Source organism: Misgurnus anguillicaudatus, chromosome 21 (genome assembly GCF_027580225.2).
Source record: "Misgurnus anguillicaudatus chromosome 21, ASM2758022v2, whole genome shotgun sequence".
NCBI lineage: Eukaryota > Metazoa > Chordata > Actinopteri > Cypriniformes > Cobitidae > Misgurnus > Misgurnus anguillicaudatus.
In genome coordinates, this window is record NC_073357.2 from 28,137,364 (window position 1) to 28,159,400 (window position 22,037).

A 22,037-nucleotide genomic window follows, 5' to 3' on the forward strand; every position below is an offset into this window, starting at 1 on the left:
TAAGAGGGTATGAGGGTGAGAGGGCACGGTAAGGCCTGTTGTAACACGAACAAGAGAGTGAAACATTTTGATTTCGAATGATCACATGCTGCATAAAGGCAAACAATTGAGGAGCTCAGATGCAAAAGCCGATAAACGCCAACTTCGTCAAAAATGAGATGGTCTCGGCACGCATTATACTTCATCAAATACTCAAATTGCTGTAAATCAGAAATACCGGTTTGTTGGTTTTGCATCTAAGCTCTTCAAATGTAAAACAAGCAATACCTAAAAAATGTAGTTCAAGAAAAATTTATTTGAATAAAAAAAATTGACATATATTTCGCTACTCGAGCATATGTGCTAAAGCCGTTTGTCAGAACAAGAGCATGAGAAACTTAGGTGACTTAACACGTCAAATATTTAGTGATTGCTCGGCTTGTAAAATTATATAGCTTTTTCCATTTCGCTGTTCAAAATTCCACCTTGTTTATTCCGAAGATAATTAAGTGTAAAATGAGATACTACATATGTATATGCTTGCAAAAAGTACTTTAAAAGGCCACTTAGCAAGACTATTATGCAGTTAGATGCCATAAAGAGAATGTGGAGAATAAACATGCAACAAATACACATCCAAAGATGGCTAATTATGGAGAACCTCCATCCAAAATCATCAGTTTCTCGAAGCACCCATGATGTTCCCATTGTTTTGGGGTCATTAATCTATTAATTCTGTCTGCATGGATTTGGTCTACTGAAGTGAGATAGCGGCTGGGGGCAATCGCACAACAGTTTTGGCAAGGTCAGTGCAGATGTGGTTTTATAGGAAAAGCTTTTTGATGTTGCCTGTCTGGATTTTTCCATGTTCTCACTCGAGAAACATTAAAAATAAGTTCACACCGTTGACCCTAACTTTTTTCATCCATGTGGAGAACAAGACTCACTTCTTCGCTTCGTCGTAAAACACATTAAAAAGGTAAAAAATGACAAAAGTTTTATTAAAAATCCTAATATTAAGTCATTATTAATATTGGCTTTCATTTAAAAAAGTTTTTCTTATTACTTTAAGAACTGGTGACATCTGATATTTCTCCGAAGTGGAAGGTAGTGACAAGGGTCTGGCTCCTGCATCCCACCCATGCAGATTATGGTCAGAGAGCACAGGAAGTTCACCAAGGCTGAAATAACACACCCGAACCAAGCCATGACATTCATACGCATGTTATCTACACAGGCCAAAGTGTAAAAACATAGAGAGGCTTCAAGAGAAGGTAGCAATTAAAGAAAAACTGAAGATTGTTGAAACAAAGTTGTTGAAACAAAGTTGAAGTCGACATTTTGCAGACTTCTCAAGGTTAGCAAACAAAAAATATACTTCACTTACTTTTATTTTAAAATACAGACTTATTTGTCTTGTAGGATGATATAAATGTGATGTCACTATACCCAGCCTGATCTCAGGAGAATTCGTAGATATTTAACAGGTTGGCTAATTCGTATGAATTCATACAAAGTTAATCGTGCAAAAATGTACGATTCTCAACAACGAAACCCAACCAACCCCTAACCCCAACTATATTAGCCCTTAAGATGCCATTACTGTCCCTGCAAGATTTCAAACAGTACACTCTTTTCCAAAAAACCCACTAATTTAAAGTTTTTAAGTGATTTACTAATAATGAATTAAATCATGCATTTAGAAATTAGGCAGATTATTGTGTCAGATTATCAGTGGCGGCCGGTGACTTCTTTTTTTGAGGGTGCTCGATGTAAAGTTCGTCATAACATGTATGTAGCCCGTCATGTGTGTGGTTCGTAATTTCAAAATATGTGTTCTGCGAGTCGAGTAATCCTACGTGCATCACGTGTCTTGTCAAAATAAGTGCCTGCTGCACATGCGTCTAAAGGTAAGAGAGACGCTCGCGTTTGCCAGATACTCTCATAATCTCATGCGTAATCTGAGTAAATTGTTATGGGAGTGTCAGGCGTGTACTTTTAGAACGTGAGTGCATCTTTTATCATAAACGGTTTTGACGCGTGTGCAGCAGGCACTTATTTTGACAAAACACGTGATGCACATGGTTCACATAATGCAACAAACACATATTTTGAAAACACCAGCAACACACATGACACTCCAAACACATATTTTGAATTTACGCCCCACGGATGAGCTGTCAGGAGCTGCCACTGCAAATTATTATTCCTGGATTTCAATATGCAAAGAGACAAACAAACCAGGATGAATAAAGGCAGAAATTAAAAAAAATCTTGCATGTACACAGTATGGCAAATGCAGGATGCATGTTCTTGCTCAGACAATAGTACTGTATGACAGTATTGGCTTTCTTGCCTGAAAAATCTGACAAATCTGTCACCTTGTTCCATTCAGACTGTGGTGGAACGGGTGGAACGGATATCACTTTCTTATAACTTGCACTGTAATACTGTATTAATATGTTGCTATGCTACAATTACAGCACAGTGCCCCCTAAAAACTCACAATCACCAGATTTACAGCATTATAACATTTAACATTTCCTCGTACCGTTCAGACAGAGTTCAAAAGAGCTATGTAAAAGTACCCTACACAAAAGGAAAACTAAGCTTATTACATTGTAATAGCAATGTAATTGACATTTTTACAGTTTTAAATACAAAATCACTTACCGACAGAACAGCTACTAAAGTAACCTGCTCTTGGCTCTATACTCCCTGGTTTGGCACTGGAATGAGTCTTATTTGCTTTCTAGTCATATATCCTGACCAATGTGTACTGTGGCTTGCAAAAAAGGATAAACTGTACATACTGTAAGGTGGTCTATGTCCTATGAGGCAAAACTGTTTTCTAATCCAGCTTTTGCTTGCACTGGCCATTAATTATCTCTATTCTCACTGTTTCCTTCCAGCCAAAGGCCTCAACAGAATCATAATTCAAAACTAAAACATGTGTTTATTTGCAATCTTGTGATTTTGTGTGAAGTGGAAGCACTGTGTGAGAGGATGAGGGGGTATCGAGCCATCTGGGTGAAACATTGGCACCTTGCTGAATTTAATCCAGCAAAGCAATTTAGGGAATATAGTTCTTTAAAATGGATTTTTACAATTATGCAATTGAGTATATTTAATAAATCAGAACGAAAGAAAAATTGAAAATATTTGGTATACACTCTAGGTATTTATTGAGCAAATGAACATTTGACAGTGCTCATACAGATTTAGCACAGTGAATTTCTTCGTGATAGCTAGAAGGCAATAACAGTAGATTCAACAATGCAGCATAACAGTAAAGAGTGCAAAAAGATCATTCATAATTCCTCATGTAACAGAACAAGCTTAATTGTTAAAAAAACAGTCATTGTCAAAATAAGAGAATTGTAACTTGTATATCAATGACAACAAAAATACACTCAGCATTGCCAGAGGACACTTGTGTTTGTACTAATAGTTATTCATCCTAAAGTACATAAACACCATTGTGTTTAGCATAGATGTAATAACATATCCAACATCTTTATTTTCATATACTGTGGTATCATTATCTGTCATTTCTACTTCCAGTTCATGTTTCCTTGAGTTTTTTTACAGTAAATTTAAAGGTCACATAAAATGAGCAAATGAGCTGCTGCTTCCCTCTCCATTTACTGTTATCTATACTAAAAACAAACACAGTTTTTCATCTTATCGGCCTTATTTCATTGTTTATAATTATGTTAAGAAGAAAATAGAAATTATGACCCGTGGTCTTTGGACGGATGTGGGCGGGTCTGCGCAAAGTACTCACTGTAAAAAATTTGCTGTAATTACGCAGCTGGTTGCCTGTAACTTACTGTAGAAGATAAAGACTGAAAATGTTTCATGTTCATTTAACTTTGAACAAGCTGTTGCCAGTAAATAACATAAATGTAAAATCTACAGTAAGTTACTGGCAGCTAGTTGCCAGTAATACCCATTAATACTGTAATTTCAATGAATTTTTTTTTTACAGTGTAACAGCTTTTATGAGGATTTTAAATAAAATGTTTATCATTACAGGGTGGATGTGTACACACACACACACACACACACACACGTGACACACAATATGTTCAAACAACATATAAAAACGAATTTCTCATATTAGGTGAACTCATTATAGTTTGTCACCATTTTAATTTTGCTGTTAAAACGTTAAGGCAGCAACTAATCTGGCATTATTTCACTAGTGCATATTTGGTAAAAGATTTTGCAAGCATTTACAGTTCAGTATGGCCAAAAGCCAATTTTTTCACACATCAACTAATTGGAAGTTAGTGATATTGTGGATTCATGCATAGACAATCAAAAATGACTGAATAAGAAAACGGCAACTTAAAATGTAAGCCCTTATTTTCTTTCTTTAACCGAGTAAAATACAGTAGGAATGCATTTACTGTATTCAGTGAAATCAGTGACCTTTTTAGAAAGATCAAACATTTCACATTTCTTAATATATGTAAACATTTCTGAATATCCTACAGATTTGCTCAGATTAATTTGTATGTCTTTTTGTCTGGTTTTAAAGTTATTATATGGTACATTCACATGGCCATCAAAATGTCTCTTAGTGCAAGAAAGCGCCACAAGACAGGAAATCTGTGTTTGTGTTTACATGACCTGTATGCATGCGAGTTGATAAGCAGCTATTTGCCCTAACATCCGACTCGTGTTTCTGATAGTCTGTAAATATACTTTATAAACTGTATAATAATCCGAAAAAATTAAACAAACATTTGACACCATGATGGACATTTTTTGATCAGTGAGAGTGGTGAATTATTTATAGCGAAACCTCTGCATGATACATATAATAAACACAAAAGATACAACCTGATTTTTTTCCCATTAATTTCTATAGTAGGCTTTTTCACGCACATACACGCTCTTCAAAACCCTGTAACAACCTGACACTTGTGTGTTTATATGGCCACATAAGCCGCATTTTCCAGCAGAAACCCATGGGTGTCTTAATATCTTGAACAGCATAGGAAAAACAGCATTCGCATTTACATGAAATAACCAGTGCATGTAAACATGGTTTACATGGTGTAAACCAGCGTTGAAGTTCCCGTTTACCAAACGTGACCCTGCGACAGTTTATATTTACTGAATTGGGTGTTAGAGGAGCTCATGACCTGGTCACGTAGAAAAAAAACAAGCAATTTGTGTATTTAACCTTGCGATATTTTTTTCACAGGCACGTTAAGCCGCCTTGCACCTTTTTCCAGATGTGTCTGTTCATTTTCATACTTACAGAGTCGAATGCAAAAAGGCACGTGGGTGCGAATGTAACTTTTACATAAATAAACAACCCTTTTTTATCTCTTGAGCTCTCTTTCACATCAAGCAACGCACACGCGTACATACATACATACACACACATTGCCAACCGACAGTTGACCCCAAATCCATTTAGTGGGGATTTCGCTGAGGCAAAATAACAGAGTGTGATAATAATCAGGGAGGTGGGCTTACTGACAGCGGGGGCTCAGCTAATAACCTGCCTGTCTCGGACCTTATAGCCTAACAGTACAAATCAGGGCTTAACCCAAAGAGTCGGCAGGGTTGAAAGGAGGAACGAATGGCGCGAGGCGGTTCTCTCGCTCTCGCTCTGCGTGAAGGAAGAAGAAAGACGCATCTGGCTGTGAGCAAAAGCGCAGAGTTTTACTGGAGACATGAAAAGGGATTAAACGGGCAGAGATGAAAGTGTAAGTGGGTGTCAGAGAGACTACTGAGAGAGTTCAGGCCCGGGTCAAATATAGGGCATGGAAACTTAGCCTGTAATACATGTACTAGCATACACATACGTTACGCAACATTCATAAGTATAATATTATAACGGGCTGAGCCATACATCAAGGCACACACGCGATACTTCATCTTTTCATGTCTTTGGTTTCCTCTTGGGTCGAAAGTATGCACAAGCAAGTACTTGATGTCCCTGCAGCAGGACTGATAGAGATGTGTTTGTTATGCTGGAGGAGAGAGAGGGCTCTGTTTCCAGTTTCACATCACTGGGTTCCCTTTCCCGTTCCACTGAAGGGTCCGACCATCTTCATAGCAGCATAGTTCTGTAACAATTACAATAATATAATTATGTAAATATTTATATCATATTTATAGAATTTTATATTTATGTAAAAGATACAATTTTACAATTCACTAGCAGTGTTGGGGAAAGTTACTTTTAAAGTAATGCATTACAATATTAAGTTACTCCCAAAAAAAAGTAACTAATTGCGTTACCTAAGCCCTTTTCACACAGACATTCCGGAAAATGCATCTGCACTGCCAATGAGTTGCCGGCATCAGAAAGGTCCCGGAAAGACACGTGACCTGTTTAAAGTCCTTCTACGCAGCGTCTGACGTTTGCATATTATTTATTATTTCTCTCTCCAGAAACCACTCGCGTGCACTTTTGTTTATGATAAGATTATAAAGGAGCGTGTGACGCGCCGTTCTGTGCTGGTGAATGATCTCAGCTTCTGAGTGTATATTTGAAGAGCTCCCTGATCTCTGCTTTAATACAGTTTGCAGACATTTCTCATCGTGATTGTTAATATGCATTTAAAACCTCCGTTTTGAGGAGCTGAACAATATATCTTGTTGGGATGACGCGCGGCCATTTTTGTTTATTATAAGCTCAAATGAGCACGTAACGTGATATTCTTTTATGCTGCTGAATGATCTCCGTTTCAGCTCAGTAAGTGACGAGCTAACTTACCTGATATCTGCTTCAGTCCAGTTTGCTGAAATTTCTCGTATTGAATGTTGTAAATCCCTCATTTTAAAGAGTTGAACCAACTTCATGTCGCCATGACACACGCATCATTGTTTATGCGTCTCATTTATCATTTCCTGATAACTGCTTCAATCTAGTTTGCGACATTTCTCGTTGTGAATGTTGATATGTAAATCTCTCGTTTTAAAGAGCTGAACCATAACTTTTGATGTGATGACGCGCGCGTTTTCACTAGGACACGCCCATTACGGCATTGTTTCGGCTTCTTGTTCACACAGAGGGTTTTCCGTGTATCTTACTAAGTCCTCTTTCGGCAACGATCCCAGAAGATTTACGGGACGTGTTTGCGTTCACACAGAAGCTTGTCTGGCAATTTTACGGGTATTTTCTGGGAACAAAGGTCTGTGTGAATGGGGTTTTAGTTACTTTTCATGGAAAGTAATACTTCCGTTACTTTTTAGTTACTTTTGCGTTACTTTTTCTTGACTGAGGCTTGATCTCTTTCAGGCCTTGCAGATGTTTTTTATGACTGAAAAGTTCTGCATTCAGAAATTGCATATTTCATAACAAAAGTGTTGAGCTCTGGCCTGCCATCTCAGTTTCTGACTCAAACGATTCCCACACAGGCGTGTTACGTATTGAGTGCATAATGTGACTATATTTAATATAGTACATAATTTGTTTTAATGAAATTAATTAAACTAAAAAAGTAACTTGCATTACTTAAAAAAGTAATTAAATAGTAATATGTACATTTTAAAAGTAATGCGTTACTTTACTCATTACTTCAGAAAAGTAATATAATGCACGTTACTTGTAATGCGTTACCCCAACACTGTTCACTAGTGTATATATGACTTGCTTTTTTACAGTGCAAATAACTTCATGTTAAATGCCGCATGTCAAGTTTCTGAACTACAATCAAAAAAGCAAATCTCTGATCAAACAAAATCATAGTCATAGAATGATGAACCCATTCTCACCAAAAAGCGTACAAATGACACGCAGTGTGATTATCGTGCAATAGATACGCCAAATTCCACTTTTGCGTGCATACGACACGCCAGTCCCTCCCATTCACCCACACGGCAAATCGTTTCGTGCCGTTCCACTTATTGGTTTCTCATTTGATCCCCGTCCTTTTACCATTGTCGCTTGGGTTTAGGGTTAGAAAAACTTTTTGTTATATAAAATTGACATCCTAACCCAAACCCCATCTCTAGCCCCAACTCCAAGCGACCATGGCTTAAATACAGACAAAAACATAGAGAAACCTGTATATTAAATAACCTGCTTAAACAAATCTGAAATCTAACCTTAAACCCAAGCGAAAATGGTTTAAAAAACAGAAAACAAATGAGAATGTATTGCACGATAATCACACTGCGTGTCATTTGTATGCATCTTGGTGAGAATAGGTAAGAATGATACACACGCACACACTGAGACTTACAGGGAAGGAATAGAGGAAGACTCCCAGGAACAGTAAAATGAAAAACAGCACAAAGAAGCCCAGAATAAGCCACTTAAACCTCCTCCATACAATGAACTTAAACGTCTTATATGGGGATGAGAACCAGAAGAATGAGGTCTCAGGACGCCTAGAGAGAAAGAGAGAGAGACAGGGCAACTGATTTACATCCTAATAACAACTTTACTGTATATATTAAAATCTATAATTACTACAGCCAGTGCTGATAATGCTGGTATCCAATGCTAATACTGACATCTGTTGTTATTTTTGGTAATTTGGTGAATAGGAATGCCCGTGATTACCATAGATGTGGTTGACTTACTGTGGCTCCTCAAGATGAGGATTCATGTTTGGCTCATCTCTGCCCTGTCCTGCTGGCCTCTCGTCCTGCTCCTCCTCAGAGACGATTTCAAGTGACATTTCTACCTTTCCCTGAATAAAAAAGACAATAGAATCAATCGAGTTAATAATAGTATTCAATGTAGTTGTTTTGTAGAGCCTATCCTCCCAAAAATGACCCCACAGGTTGTTTGTGCAAGCAGCTGATTACGATCTATGGTTATGTATTAGTTAAGATGTAGAGTAACTAAGTGTATCAAGCAATAGTTATTTTACAATTACAGTTTTTCTTTTAGTTGCTAACAAGCATTGTTCAATACTGAAACCACATTTTCAAAACTCTTCACACAGTCAGTGAAACAGAAGTCAGTGCAGACCAAACTGTTAACCATTTTCATTGCTTTCAAATTCCAATCATTTATGAAGTAATTATTTTAAAATACTGTCAATTTTATAGCCGAAAAAAATCATTACAAGCTAATTGCAATTTTAGCTGAAATTACTTCTGTAGTTCTGCCTCAGTCTCATTACCATGATTTAGTAAAAGGGGATCGTCTGGATTTGTTGGCAAATATGGATGAAAGAAGAGCGGTTCAGAGAAGATACTTTACTTTCCAAGATGCATTGCCAGAGACGACATCAGATGTGATGTTGATGAGAACTTGTGGCCAAATGCAAGAGAGAAAGCAGACACGAACGTCACTGTAATTTACCATAATGAACAACTACACATGTTGTTACAGTGTAACATGTGTAGAATGTAATTTATTTAATCTTTTTTATTATCATTGCAGCCTTGGAGTTTTGGCTGTCATTTTCAAATACTACATTCATACAAAAGAAAGAAATTTGATTAATTTCTAGATCATTCTTCTTACAAAAGCTTTCAATAACGTAAAAAAGGTGTTATATGAAGAACTGATTTATGTGGAACTTTAAATAGAAAAGTTTATCATTCATGTAATGCTACCTGTTGTTGGGTTTTTTAAGTCAGTTTGTTGTGAATAAATTGTGAGTTTTCTGAATAAGAATTGTTGCCAGTGTTATTTTGTTGAGTTTTGGAGGTGAGAATAACTGTTTGGCCAACATTCATGCTGGTAGTGCAGACTGTTTGAAGAGTTTTGAAATTGTGGTTTCAGTATCGAACAATGCTTAACAACTAAAAAAACCTATTAGTCCCCATTAGCTGGTGTAAAAAACTTTAGTGTCGTGTTGCGAGTGTCAAAATGAAATTATTTTTGATCGTTTAAAACATAATGTGTGGACTTTTTACATGGTCCCTTAAAAATGTTCCAATATCCAATTCACAAAATTTACATTTATGCATTTATCAAACATAAAGGCAGTTAAAATAAATCATTAAATCTTTTTAAATTCCGTTTTTGATAAATTCGATTTGGCGCTATCTAGTGGATAAAAGCGGTATTACACTTTCACTTTGAAATTCGTCCAGAAAGGCATATTTATTAGTTAAATATGAACTCATAAATGACGAGATAACTCGTCAATGGCGGTGAATGAGTTAATATGCGCATTCTCTTAGGTTTGGCTCGCATGTGATTCGCAGATTAATATGCAAATTTAAAGAGGGAATTTGTACGTGTTTCAAAGGTTTGCAAATGTAAACATTCAAGTGATTTTAAACAGTTTCACTTAAAAAGGTGCTAAAGTGAGCAGTTTACTTTATGCACAAATGCACATGCGGTTGAATGCTTCTGGTCCAGGGCTGGGTTTCCCGATAACGATTGAACTTAGGACTTAAGAAGGCTTTCTACGAGCTACTTAACCAACATTCGTTGTTCATTTACGTGCGTTTCCCAAAGATGCACGTAAAACAATCACTCGCAGTTGGGTTTTAAGTGCTACTTACGAGTCGCTATCCGTTTGTCAAGTGCTGAAATGTCACCAACAGAATGACTCGAATTTGTAGCAGAAGCTTGTTAAGGCTTATGATCATCAGCAGATGTGCACTAATATTTTTTATAATATTTTTCATTATTGTTCAATGACTTTTTAAATGTTTTAATAATTTGTGCATAATTAAATATTATTTTCCGAATTTAGTTAGGACTCGTCCCACTGCGAAATGCCTTCTGCGTTTCTATTATAGTTTAGATTATTATTATTAGTATTATTTGTTGTTTATTATCTATGTTTATTTATTATTATGGATTATTGCATTGTACCGTAAATATTTATTTGGTTTCTTTAATTAGATGCCATTTCCCTTCAAAACAATTTTTAGATGAATTATAGCAGCAATCGGTATGAACCATTTATCAATTTGCTACCATTTATTACCAAAATACAAAAAACTTTTACCAACTTGTACAAAATACGTTTTCCTTCTTTATTAATTTATGTTTAGTCATTTAAATTTGATTTCTCATTTGAATTTTAAATATATTATATTATATATTTCATATAAAATAAACGAAGAAGAACCCAATAAATAAATATACATTTAAAACATTACATTATCGTCATTGCAGGAGTGCAGTTTGCTGGTTGTCCTGCAGGTGACCTTGTAACTCTGTTGTCTTACGATGTACTTAAGAATAACGATTACTCCAGAGCACTCGTAGATCTACGATGATTTTTAAGTGCAACTTAAGTTACGAAGCTTTTGGGAAACAGCCCGTAATTCTGAGATGATTTGTACGATCGTTTTTACGATCTACTTAGCCTTACGATGCTTTTGGGAAACCCGGCCCAGCTCGAGTCAAACAACAAGACAAAGAGAAAGTCACTTCTGAAGCTTTAAAAAAATAATAATTACATTTAATTAATACAATAAATGCAGTGTTATTATTCCTTTGATTTCTGTACCTAATGATTTTAGACCTTACTTAATGTGCAACTTTGTTCTTTTTTTTAAATGTTTGTAATTTCTTGATTTGTTATTAGATTTTTCCCATACATTTTTTTTGCTGATCCGAAAAATGATCCTATCCGTGCCTCAAAAACCGTAATGTGATCCGAACCGTGAGTTTTGTGATCCGTTGCACCCCTAGGCTACATACTAAATTCTCCTGTAGGCGCATGCGCAAGCTACGCCTACAATGTATGTGGGCTTTCAAAAATCTGGCGGTGTGCATACAGTATGCACGCACTCTTCTGATGACGAATGGCGCCACGCACACTGGACCCTCACGTTCACATAAAAACTTACTATTCTTCAGCCTTAACTTTCACACACAACATTTTTGTGGCATCGGATGTTGCTGGTAGGAAAGAAGCCACAACCGACCTATACTTTTGTATAGGGTGGAGGATATGTCGGTTTTGTCCAGTAGTGAGCCGATCCGATATTCTGTATTGACATTAGTCTGATATTGGCGAAAATGGCCGGATCGAATATTGTAGAAGTGAGGAGTACAATCCGATCATATACCAACATGGACCTTAACTGTCATGACAACTTGGCGGAAAGTGTGACTTGCTGAGCAACATGCGTAAAGCGCGAAATTAGCAACATGCCGTACGAGTAAAAACCATAGGTGAAGCATAAGCAATAGATGAGACCTGTCTGTCCTTATTATGTCCGCTGTTTGGAGTTATTTTACAGTCAAGGAAGAAAAAAACAAAGCTGAGTGTAATATATGTAATGAAGCGTTTTGAGAGGTGACAGTGTTGGCAGTTTTAAGGTCAGGCACCCACTGGAATCTCTTTATGTCTTATGGGACACCTCAACCAAATATTTTAGTTTGCATTCCGAGTGTCTTTTCATTCAGGAGTTAAAGTGTTAAACACTCAGACTGTGAATTAAATCCATTTTAAATGGTTAGTTTTATACATTTGTTTTACAGTTTAACCCCGAATGTTACACTGTTGAAAAACTACACTGTAGTAGTGTCTACCATATATGGTTTTTAGTGCATCTACTGTGATATTAGATGTAATGCTTAAAATCTAATTTGTGGGTGCCTTACTGTCCTGTACAATTTGTAATGGAGGTAGTTTTTTATGTTTATCATACTTAAGTTATGGTTTACTTCACGCATTTACTTTACATTTGAATGGCTTACAAATGTGTTATTTGCACCTTAATTGATTAAAAGGGCGATAGAGATGGTATTGGATTGGTATCGACAGATACTCAAAGTTGTGGCATCGACATCGGTATTTGTCATGGAACCTGGTTTGTGCATACAGAAAAGCAGGAGAGATGTCATTTTTATGCAATAAAATATATGAAAGGCAGAATGTTTTTTCCTTCTTCCTATTTTCTTTTAGCAAACACAAAGGCACAAACTGCATGTGGCATATGTAAATTTCTGTATACAATATGCTTCAGATATCTAAATGGCCAATGAAAAGTTGTGAAATCATGTCATATGATTTTCATGTATATCCATTTGGTGTCAAAGCTGTCAATCACGCCCCGTATCTCCCGCCCTGTGGAAGCATCTCGCTGGTCTCGTGACGTTTCATCGAAGCTCAGCACTGGATAGCCAAATAAACATACCCTGGTGAAACAATAGCCTCTTTCACACAGTAATTCTGGTAAATACAATGAATTTACCAGTAAATACAAAAATGTGCTGTTCACACACACAGTGACATTCCGTCTTTTTACCAGTAAGACATCATTCACACATCAGTTTGAAAATACCGATAAATTTCTTGAGAAAGCGAAAGTTACCTGTGGCGCGCAGCATGCTCAGGTTTGTATTTGTAAACAATCCACGTCATTCATATCCACGGTCCATTTTTTGTTTTTTTTCACGTCTGTGGTAAACTCTGACAGTCGCAAAGTTGCTCATGACCAAACAACATTGCATGAGGCGACGTCAAACCGAAAATGCGTTTTAAACAATAGTACTGTTTGCACTTTAGGCTTCACAGAGGGCGTACTAAGGATGTCGGCAATTCGGCAAGTAGGTGGTAAGCTGTTTTAAACAACTTTGGTAAAGAAATGTGGACGTAATTTTCAGGTGTGCTTGACTTCCAAGCAGCGTGTGTGTGGAAACTGGGAACAGTGCGGCGGTAAACATGTCATCTGTATAAAAACATTATGATTGGCCCGAAGCTGTCAGACGTCGTCCGTTCTAAATGCCGGTAATCCTATATTTTTCGTTCACACATAGCGTTTACCGGTAAATTACTGGTAATCTTACAACCTGTTTTACTGGTAAATTGGGAGCACTGATTTACCGGAAAGGTTCTGTTCACACATGACATGTTAACTTCAATTTACCAGTAAATTACCAGTAAAGACTGTATGTGTGAAAGGGACTATTGCCTTTCCTTCATCGAGATAAACGTTTCCCTTCTGATGCCAGACGTACGTCTAGGAGGGACAAAATTACGGTAGGACTGTGCAAACAAAGTATCTGTCTAGCATTAGCATTTATAATTAATATTAAATAAACTAAGCGTTATTTAAAGAGTAACTAAACCCTAAACCAACTTTTTTTAGTTAATGATCTGTAAGAATGATGCTTTATTAGTGCTGTTCATTGATTTTAGTAAGTTTTTTGACATTTGGATATAAAGTGTTTCAATACTACAATATATGGTGTAAAAACGTCTGAGTGCTGCCCTCTTCAGGTTGAACGGTGGCTACTGCAGTTAAATTTTCCTATTGGATGTTGGGTCCAAAAAATGCCTCGTGACGTAAGCTGGTTCAAGCTCACCACGCCCTTGTTACGATCTCACCACACATTTAGTTCGTCCCCTCTATCTCTGCCCACTTTTCTTGCATTTTTCAAATATTGCCACTGGGTGGAGTCAGCCTCTGACCAGGGGTTTAGTTACGCTTTAATAAACTAAGACGTAGGCTATTTAATAAACTGAGCGTATTCATCTGTCAATATGAAACGCGACTTGGCCATTCTAATTAATGATTGGAAGAATGCGTATCGACCACCGTTGCTGTAAAATATGCACGTATGTCCATTTAAACTCAATTCTGGTCAAATGTGGATTATATCATTACACTGGCAAGAATATGGTTACATGTAAAGATGCCGTACCAAGTATGACAACACTACATTCAACTGCTTCTGAAATACAGTGTTTTTTTCACATCCTGAAAAGTAACTGTTTTGGACATACGTGAGTTTCATCGGGCAGCGACGATATGTTAATTTGCTAATTTGCAAAGTGCAGTTTACTGTAGCAATACAGTAATCGGTGAAAAATAAGTTTGTTAGATGTACAATTGAGGAATCAAAGCAGTGGAATGTGTAACATACGTTACTATTATCAACGTATGTTATTAGCTTTGAGTTGTTATGTGCAGTTCTAGTGTGTGCGTGCGTGTGTGTGCGCGCACGCTTGTGTGTGTGCTACTTACAGCAAGGATCTTTTCAGCTTCCCTCTCGTTTACGCATGGCCACCAGCCCTTTACTGTCTTCTGCTCAAGCAAAGAAACTTGCCTGTCTTGAGACTGAGAAAGCATCTCTAGGCCACATTTCTCTGGAGATTTTGCTGGACTCGGCATGTGGTTCAGATCCATCTCCAAAGAACCTTAGAAAGAGAACGAGAGGCCAAAGATGCAGTTAAGCACCTTCAATAAATTTTTTCCTATCATAATTTCAGTCAAAAACTGTTCGACCTTCCTGCTGGCAGTCAGTCATTTTCTGCAGAGTTGTGGCCAGATGCTAATTATTATTTTACAAACCTACACAGATCGGTGTATTTTAAAGAGGCCTTTAAGCAGTTCGGATCAGAAGGTCATAACTTATTTTTCTTCCAGTTGTGCTGACGTGCTGGAAATTAGGTTTGAATGTATAATAATAAAATTTGTAGTAAAGATATTATAGTGGACTCGTGCGGTCTGAATGATGTATTTGCGTTGAGGTTGTTAAGTGCATTACGCCGATGGTCAAGCTACACAACGTTGTATGCGGTGACTTCACAATGTAAACACTACAGTTTAAAGAGGCTCAAATTTTGGAAACCATCTCCCCATGCGCACATAAACGTATATAGACGCACATATACAAAAACCCACACGCACGGCCCTATCAGTGTGGTCCTGTCCCGCAGAACATTTTTCTTCTGTCATGTCAAGGCTGAAAAATATACTGGGGAAACAGCTTTGCGGTGTTGCGCAAGGTTAACGCGGCTGAATTTGCTGAGGAAGGCAGAGCTTAAGAGTCTGGCACCAGGGACAACCAAAGGGTTTGAACTTTAGTATTATGCTGTATATGTTCTTACCGAGAAAATCATCGAAAGAGAACTTGTCATTGTCCCAAATCTGGATAGTGAGTTTAGGAGGCAGCTTTGTTTCGACTTTATCCAAACTCCAAAAATGCTCCTGCAGAGAAACATGGTGAGACACATGGTGAGAGTGGCTATAATAGTACTAATTTGCATTTATGTATGTTAACTCTTTACCCGTCATTGACAAGTTATGTCGTCAATTAAGAGAAAACATTTGCATAAAAAATGTGTTCCTGATAAGTTTTTATGGTAGTCTTTAATACTGCGATTATCCACTAGATGGCACTCTTACCCAATTTATGAAAAATCTGAAGCCAAAACGTTATTTACTAATTTTAAACTCTGTGTATGTTTTGATAATCGTTCTGAATCTGATCTCTAAAAAATTCCTTCACAAAAATGCAATTATTTCAACTTTTTGCTAAAAACAAAATATTTTTAAAGAAAAATACCCATATTTAAAAGTTTATAAGCGGGCAACTTTTCAAAAAATGGCTGTCGGGGGAATGAATTAAGGACATACAGTGCATTCAAGCTATACTTTTTACCAAGATGTTCTGTGGGAACTGAAAGCATAAACTTGTGTGCCACTAAAGCAATGCTCTACCAACCGAGTTACAGGAACATACATTGGATCATGTACAGTACAGGAAATGCAAGACACCACTTGCGAACCAGAGTACAGTGCAGATCAGGCCGCATTTTTCTGTCCAAGCCCGGCCCGCGTCCAACAGGGCAGTAACCGAACCTGACCGTAACCCGACAGGCATTAAAGGATTAGTCCATTTTCTTAAAAGAAAAATCCAGATAATTTACTCACCACCATGTCATCAAAAAGGTTGATGTCTTTCTTTGTTCAGTCGAGAAGAAATTATGTTTGTTGAGGAAAACATTGCAGGATTTTTCTAATTTTAATGGACTTTAATAGAGCCCAACATTTAATTCTTAACTTAACACTTAACAGTTTTTTTCAACGGAGTTTCAAAGGACTATAAACAATCCCAAACGAGGCATAAGGGTCTTTTCTAGCAAAACGATTGTCATTTTTGACAAGAAAAATAACAAATATACACTTTTAAAGCACAACTTCTCGTCATGTAGATCCAGTCGTGATGCGCCAGCTGACCCCACTACGTCACCGCAATACGTCATGACGTCAAGAGGTCACAGAGGACGAACGCGAAACTCCGCCCCAGTGTTTACAAGCGTCTTGAAAGAGGACCGTTTCTACGTTGTTGTATGTCAACTGATACTAATTAATGTCTTTGTGGCAGTTTATTGTTTAAAATGGTCCGCAAATGTGCATTTTATATATGTAACACGTGACCTCCCTACGTCACTACGCATTTACGTCAGGTCGCGCTGGACCGGACCTTGACGAAAAGTTATGGTTTAAAAGTATATATTTTTTATTTTTCTTGTCAAAAATGACAATCGTTTCGCTAGATAAGACCCTTATGCCTCGTTTGGGATTGTTTATAGTCATTTGAAACTCTGTTGAAAAAAACTGTTAAGTGTTGAGTTAAGTATTAAATGTTGGGCTCTATTAAAGTCCATTAAAATTAGAAAAATCCTGCAATGTTTTCCTCAAAAAACATAATTTCTTCTGGACTGAACAAAGAAAGACATTAACATTTTGGATGACATGGTGGTGAGTAAATTATCTGGATTTTTCTTTTAAGAAAATGGAATATTCCTTTAAAATATTTATGTCCGAGCCCGACACAGTTAAAAATAAACAGGCCCATGAGCTACCTACATATTATAATAAGCTGTTTTAAATTTCAAATGTTTAATGCTTTATTGGGCCGAGCCGACCCGAACCCGAACCTAATTTCTATATATCTATCCGAACAGGGCCCATCGGGTCCCGTCAGGCTCGGTTCGGGTATCCATCCCTAATCCAGAGTAGATAGCACTAAATGCAAGTGTAAATAAGACCCAAACTATTTTTTTTATCTGATCATTCCAATCACACATGGTGGTACAGTAGTCAAAAACGCATCACATCTCATCTATTGGGTAAACGTTAATTTGTCATTATACGTCCTACAACCTTTTAGTTACCAGCCCCAATATTTAACCACTAGGCTACACCACCCTTAAAAATGGCCTCCAGCACTCCTAGGAGATATGGAGAGGCAGAAATAAACTGACAGATGAAGACAAAGTGGGAAAATGATATCGCCAATGTGCGAAGCCGAATTATAAAGCAGGTGAGAGACGAAGAGAGATCGAGAGCCCCGCAGAGAACAACAGACAGCCAGAGCCTGAATGACTTCCACTACCGTCCGATTCTACATCCCACTGCCAGACGGGATTCCATCACCCTGACAACATTCCCAAAGTCCTGTACAGTATCTCTGATTGATGTGCGGACAAACACAGTCTGCATAATGAATTCAGGCTTCACAGAGCTGCACTGCTGCTGATCACCAGTAAACAGCCCATGTCACACATCCTGCCTGACAACCGTATACTGTACATCCCCTTCAAAACAAACAATGCAAATAAGGACTCACTTGCAATTCGTCACTGATTGTCTGCAGGACTTATTTCATACGGTTTGTTACGTATCGGTTCTGTTGTGCGTTGCATCCAACGAGCCCCAGCCAAAGTGGATCTATCTTCTGACAACTGTTGTAATGGGCCGCTCTAAATTTAATGGGTGGAACCGCTATCTTCAATCTTACCATAACTGATCTCCCGCCTGCCAAAACCTCACTTTAAGTGCCTTGTCCATCACAACTGTTTTTCCAGAGCTGGCTAGGATGTAGTCTGGACTGTGTTGCTTTTATAAGATGTTCACGCACCGCGTTCGGCAAGTGGATGTTTGCCAACAGCAGCCTGCAACTTATCTTAGAGCATTTTACGCCCGCCAACTGCAATGATATTCATCAAAATACAGGCGATTAACAGAGAGCCCTGAACGTTAGAGACAGCCTCCAAATCACGGGTGACCCATGGATCGCCTATTTAAACTCAATCAAAGCCCATCACTTTTGTTTAGCAACATTGCTAAAACCAAACAGGAGGAAATAAATGCTGACAAGGCTGCATCAACGTCAAAACCTGTAATCACATCAAAGCTTGATTTTTCACTTTTACCTCTACAGTAGTTCGATCTTTCTCAACTGACGTTATTCCAACTTTTTAGTGCAAAGAAGCTGCCTGGAAAAGGTGCATTGATGTCTTTATACTGCACACATGTCATCTAAACACAACAGAGTCTCACCTTTTTATCAATAGTGCAAAGTTGTTCAGCAGGTAAATAATTGAAGGGGAAAAGGAACCTCCAATTAAAGTTGCCTTCACCACCAAGTGATCGATAGTGCACATCTGTCTTCTGCTTGTTCTCCTCGTGCCCTTGCATCCAGCTACGATCGAAAAAATAACATTCACAGTTACCCGACACATCATTTCCAACACATTTAGAAGACAATGTTACTTATTGACCTATGGCTTGAGTCCCCGGTTGCCCTGCAACTGTGTATTTGTTGCTACTGATCGATAATTTTTGCACACCACTGTTACTAGTGGTCACAGTGGCAACAGACAGCAACAGACCCGTGACATGGGAAACAAAAACAACTTCATCTAAGTGCAGTTCATACACACAAACCCAACAACGCATTTATGACACCCAGACGTACCCTTTCACATAAATGTCACTCATCTTCTCCCCAGTAACACTGACATCATCCAGGATAACATCTCTTGTGTTCCATATAATACAGCGCAGGAAGAACCTAAAGGACCGGGACACATGGAATGATGAGCTTCAAGATACTGAAAAACATTGTTTATTTTTTTAAGATAACGTTCTTACTTTTTGGCTTTGCGTGGTGTGATATTGAACGGAGGTCCTGGTGGGCCTAAACTTTTAGGGAATAAATCCACCCACATTTGTAACCGCCCCTGGGAATGGGGAAATAACAGACAGACAGCTTTTCATGATAAATGTGACTCAGTAGAGCGAAATAGGGATGAGTGAACAAATTCTCAGAAAATAACGTGTGACACATTATGAAAGAAATGATCAATTCTGAGCATTTTAGCTGTTTTGGAATGATGAACTATGTTACCTGCTCTATGTCAGGTTGTAGGGGGCTGTAGAGAGGTCTTGTCTCGACATGTTCAGGCACCAGACCGTGTCTCCTCAGCACCAAAAGAGCGAGACGCTCCTGCAGTGGTCCCAGGTGTGGGTTAGGAGCTTTCCCTTCATCTAAGAACCAAATGTAGCCAATCATAACCATTAGTAGGCAAATCTTCTATTAATTAACATTTAATACAACTGACATTGTAAAACATTTTATTTTTAAATGAACTAGATGCATTGTGTGTAAAAGAGAAAACTATGTATTGTTCTTGCACAAAAATTTGAAATGCCACAAACGTGTCATGACATCCCAACCCAATTTCATGGAAATTAGTGTTATAGTCAGAAAAAAATTGATTGATGTTTTTGTGTTATTGACACAATTTTCCGCTGTTTTTTGTGCCTCTGGAGCGTGATTTTTTTAGTGCCACCCAGCCATATTTCTATAAATTGTTTTTCGTGTCTGTGCCACGACTTTCTTTATCATGTCATTTTATATTTTGTTTTCTTATCGTTTTATCTTTTTTTTACCATTGTCCCCTAAGGTTTGGGTTAGAATCACTTTCTGCGACTTCCTTACCTAAACCCCAACTCTAACCCCAACTCCAGGCAAGAATAGTTTTAAAAGCGAAAAACATGTAGAAACCAATGCATAAAATTACATCCTAACGCAAACCCAGTTTAAGCGAATTTGGGATGCCCTACCCTATATCACGGCAAGTCGTGAAAAATTAGATTAATGTTTTCGTGTTATTGACACAATTTTCCGCTGTTTTTCGTGCCTCTGGAGTACGAATGTCTTTTTCGTGCCACCCAGCTCGAATTGCCACCCAGCACGAATCGTGTCATTTTATATATTTTTTTTCTCATCGTTTTTCCTATTTGTAAATCATTGTCGCTTGGGGTTAGGTTTGGGGTTTGCGTTAGGATGTTATTTTATGCATTGGTTTCTACATGTGTTTCGTCCGCTTTTAAAACTATTCTCGCCTGGAGTTGGGGTCTGGGTTAGGAAGTCGCAGAAAGGGATTCTAATCCAAACCCCAAGGGACAATGGTAAAAAAAAAAAGGAAAAACGATGAGAAAACAAAACATAAAATGACACAATAAAGAAAGTTGTGGCACAGACACGAAAAACCATTTATAGAAATTTGTGCTGGGAGGCACTAAAAAGACATTCGTGCTCCAGAGGCACAAAAAACAGTGGAAATCGTGTCAATAACACAAAAACATTAATCACATTTTTCGTGACAATAACACGACTTGCCGTGAGATAGGGTAGGGCATCCCAAATTAACATAGAGTTTGAGATTTTACATTAAATTAAATCTGCATGACGTTCATTGTAACGTTTCATTGTAAAATTCAACATAATGATATTTTCCACTTAAACCGCATCAACTTTTAATTTGGGCATCGAGTTTTATGAAGTCATAACTGAGTCAAGAAAAAAGCAAACACAAGTGCAAAAGATTCATGAAGCATTCCACTTATACGGTCTGAAATGTTTATCTTTCCCAGTTCTGTAGATGATGCGTTGATTTCATTGCTGTTGATCTAAGAAGAGATTTTCCCCTTTCAAAAAGCAAAAAGAAAAAGAGAGAAGAAGAAAAAACAAACGCCCACGGCTAAGTTTATGGTTTGTAGCCCTGTGTCACGTCCCAGAGGGAAACATGGTCAGAGTGTGGAGAAAAGAGGAAAGAGTGAAGTGGAGGAAGACAATTTCTGCCACGAAGTTGGGTGCCCAAAATGGCCACCTGATAATTGCTTTGACGCGTGGGTTGCCGCGGTTACGTGCAGCAAACAAAGAGACGTAGTATTCTACGGCGGCGAGACGCAAGAGCGGGAGGCTGAGGAGCTCACCACGGTGTTGACCTTGGCTGAGTGTGCTCGCATGCTAGTTACCATAAATCTGAAGCCGACCTCGTCCCAAAGCATCATGGAAGGGAAAATGGCTGGAGCGCTTGGCTCAGGCCCTAAGTGGCATCTCACTGGTAGAAAGGCAGCCAAGGGGACTTTTACAAACATGTAAGCCCTCAGAGGTCAAACCAAAGGTAGTCTCGTATAGCCAGACCTTGAGACTGACGGCAGAAGGTCTGGACTCTATAGCAGCTTTCATTGGCCAAGGACTGACCGAGAACCCGTCTGACTGACACGTAAAGCAACCACTCGCACTTCGGCTTCGTTTCCAGGCGGACTGAGGTTACACACAA

At 38.1% G+C, this 22,037-nt stretch overlaps 1 protein-coding gene across 9 annotated transcripts in view; it reads right to left on the bottom strand.

Moving 5' to 3' along the window:
* Positions 1-3,140: 3,140 nt before the first annotated feature.
* Positions 3,141-22,037, bottom strand: part of dysf (dysferlin, limb girdle muscular dystrophy 2B (autosomal recessive)) — a 111,558-nt gene continuing 92,661 nt past the window's right edge. For all 9 annotated transcript variants that reach the window (XM_073859975.1, XM_073859974.1, XM_073859972.1 and 6 more), the window contains 9 exons: positions 19,814-19,953; positions 19,558-19,646; positions 19,382-19,477; positions 18,964-19,105; positions 15,723-15,822; positions 14,857-15,029; positions 8,539-8,648; positions 8,196-8,343; positions 3,141-6,071 (listed from right to left, as the gene is read on the bottom strand). In XM_073859975.1, coding sequence (XP_073716076.1) covers positions 6,012-6,071; positions 8,196-8,343; positions 8,539-8,648; positions 14,857-15,029; positions 15,723-15,822; positions 18,964-19,105; positions 19,382-19,477; positions 19,558-19,646; positions 19,814-19,953 — 1,058 coding nt within the window. In that variant the 3' untranslated portion in view covers positions 3,141-6,011. The remainder of the gene's footprint in view (positions 6,072-8,195; positions 8,344-8,538; positions 8,649-14,856; positions 15,030-15,722; positions 15,823-18,963; positions 19,106-19,381; positions 19,478-19,557; positions 19,647-19,813; positions 19,954-22,037) is intronic.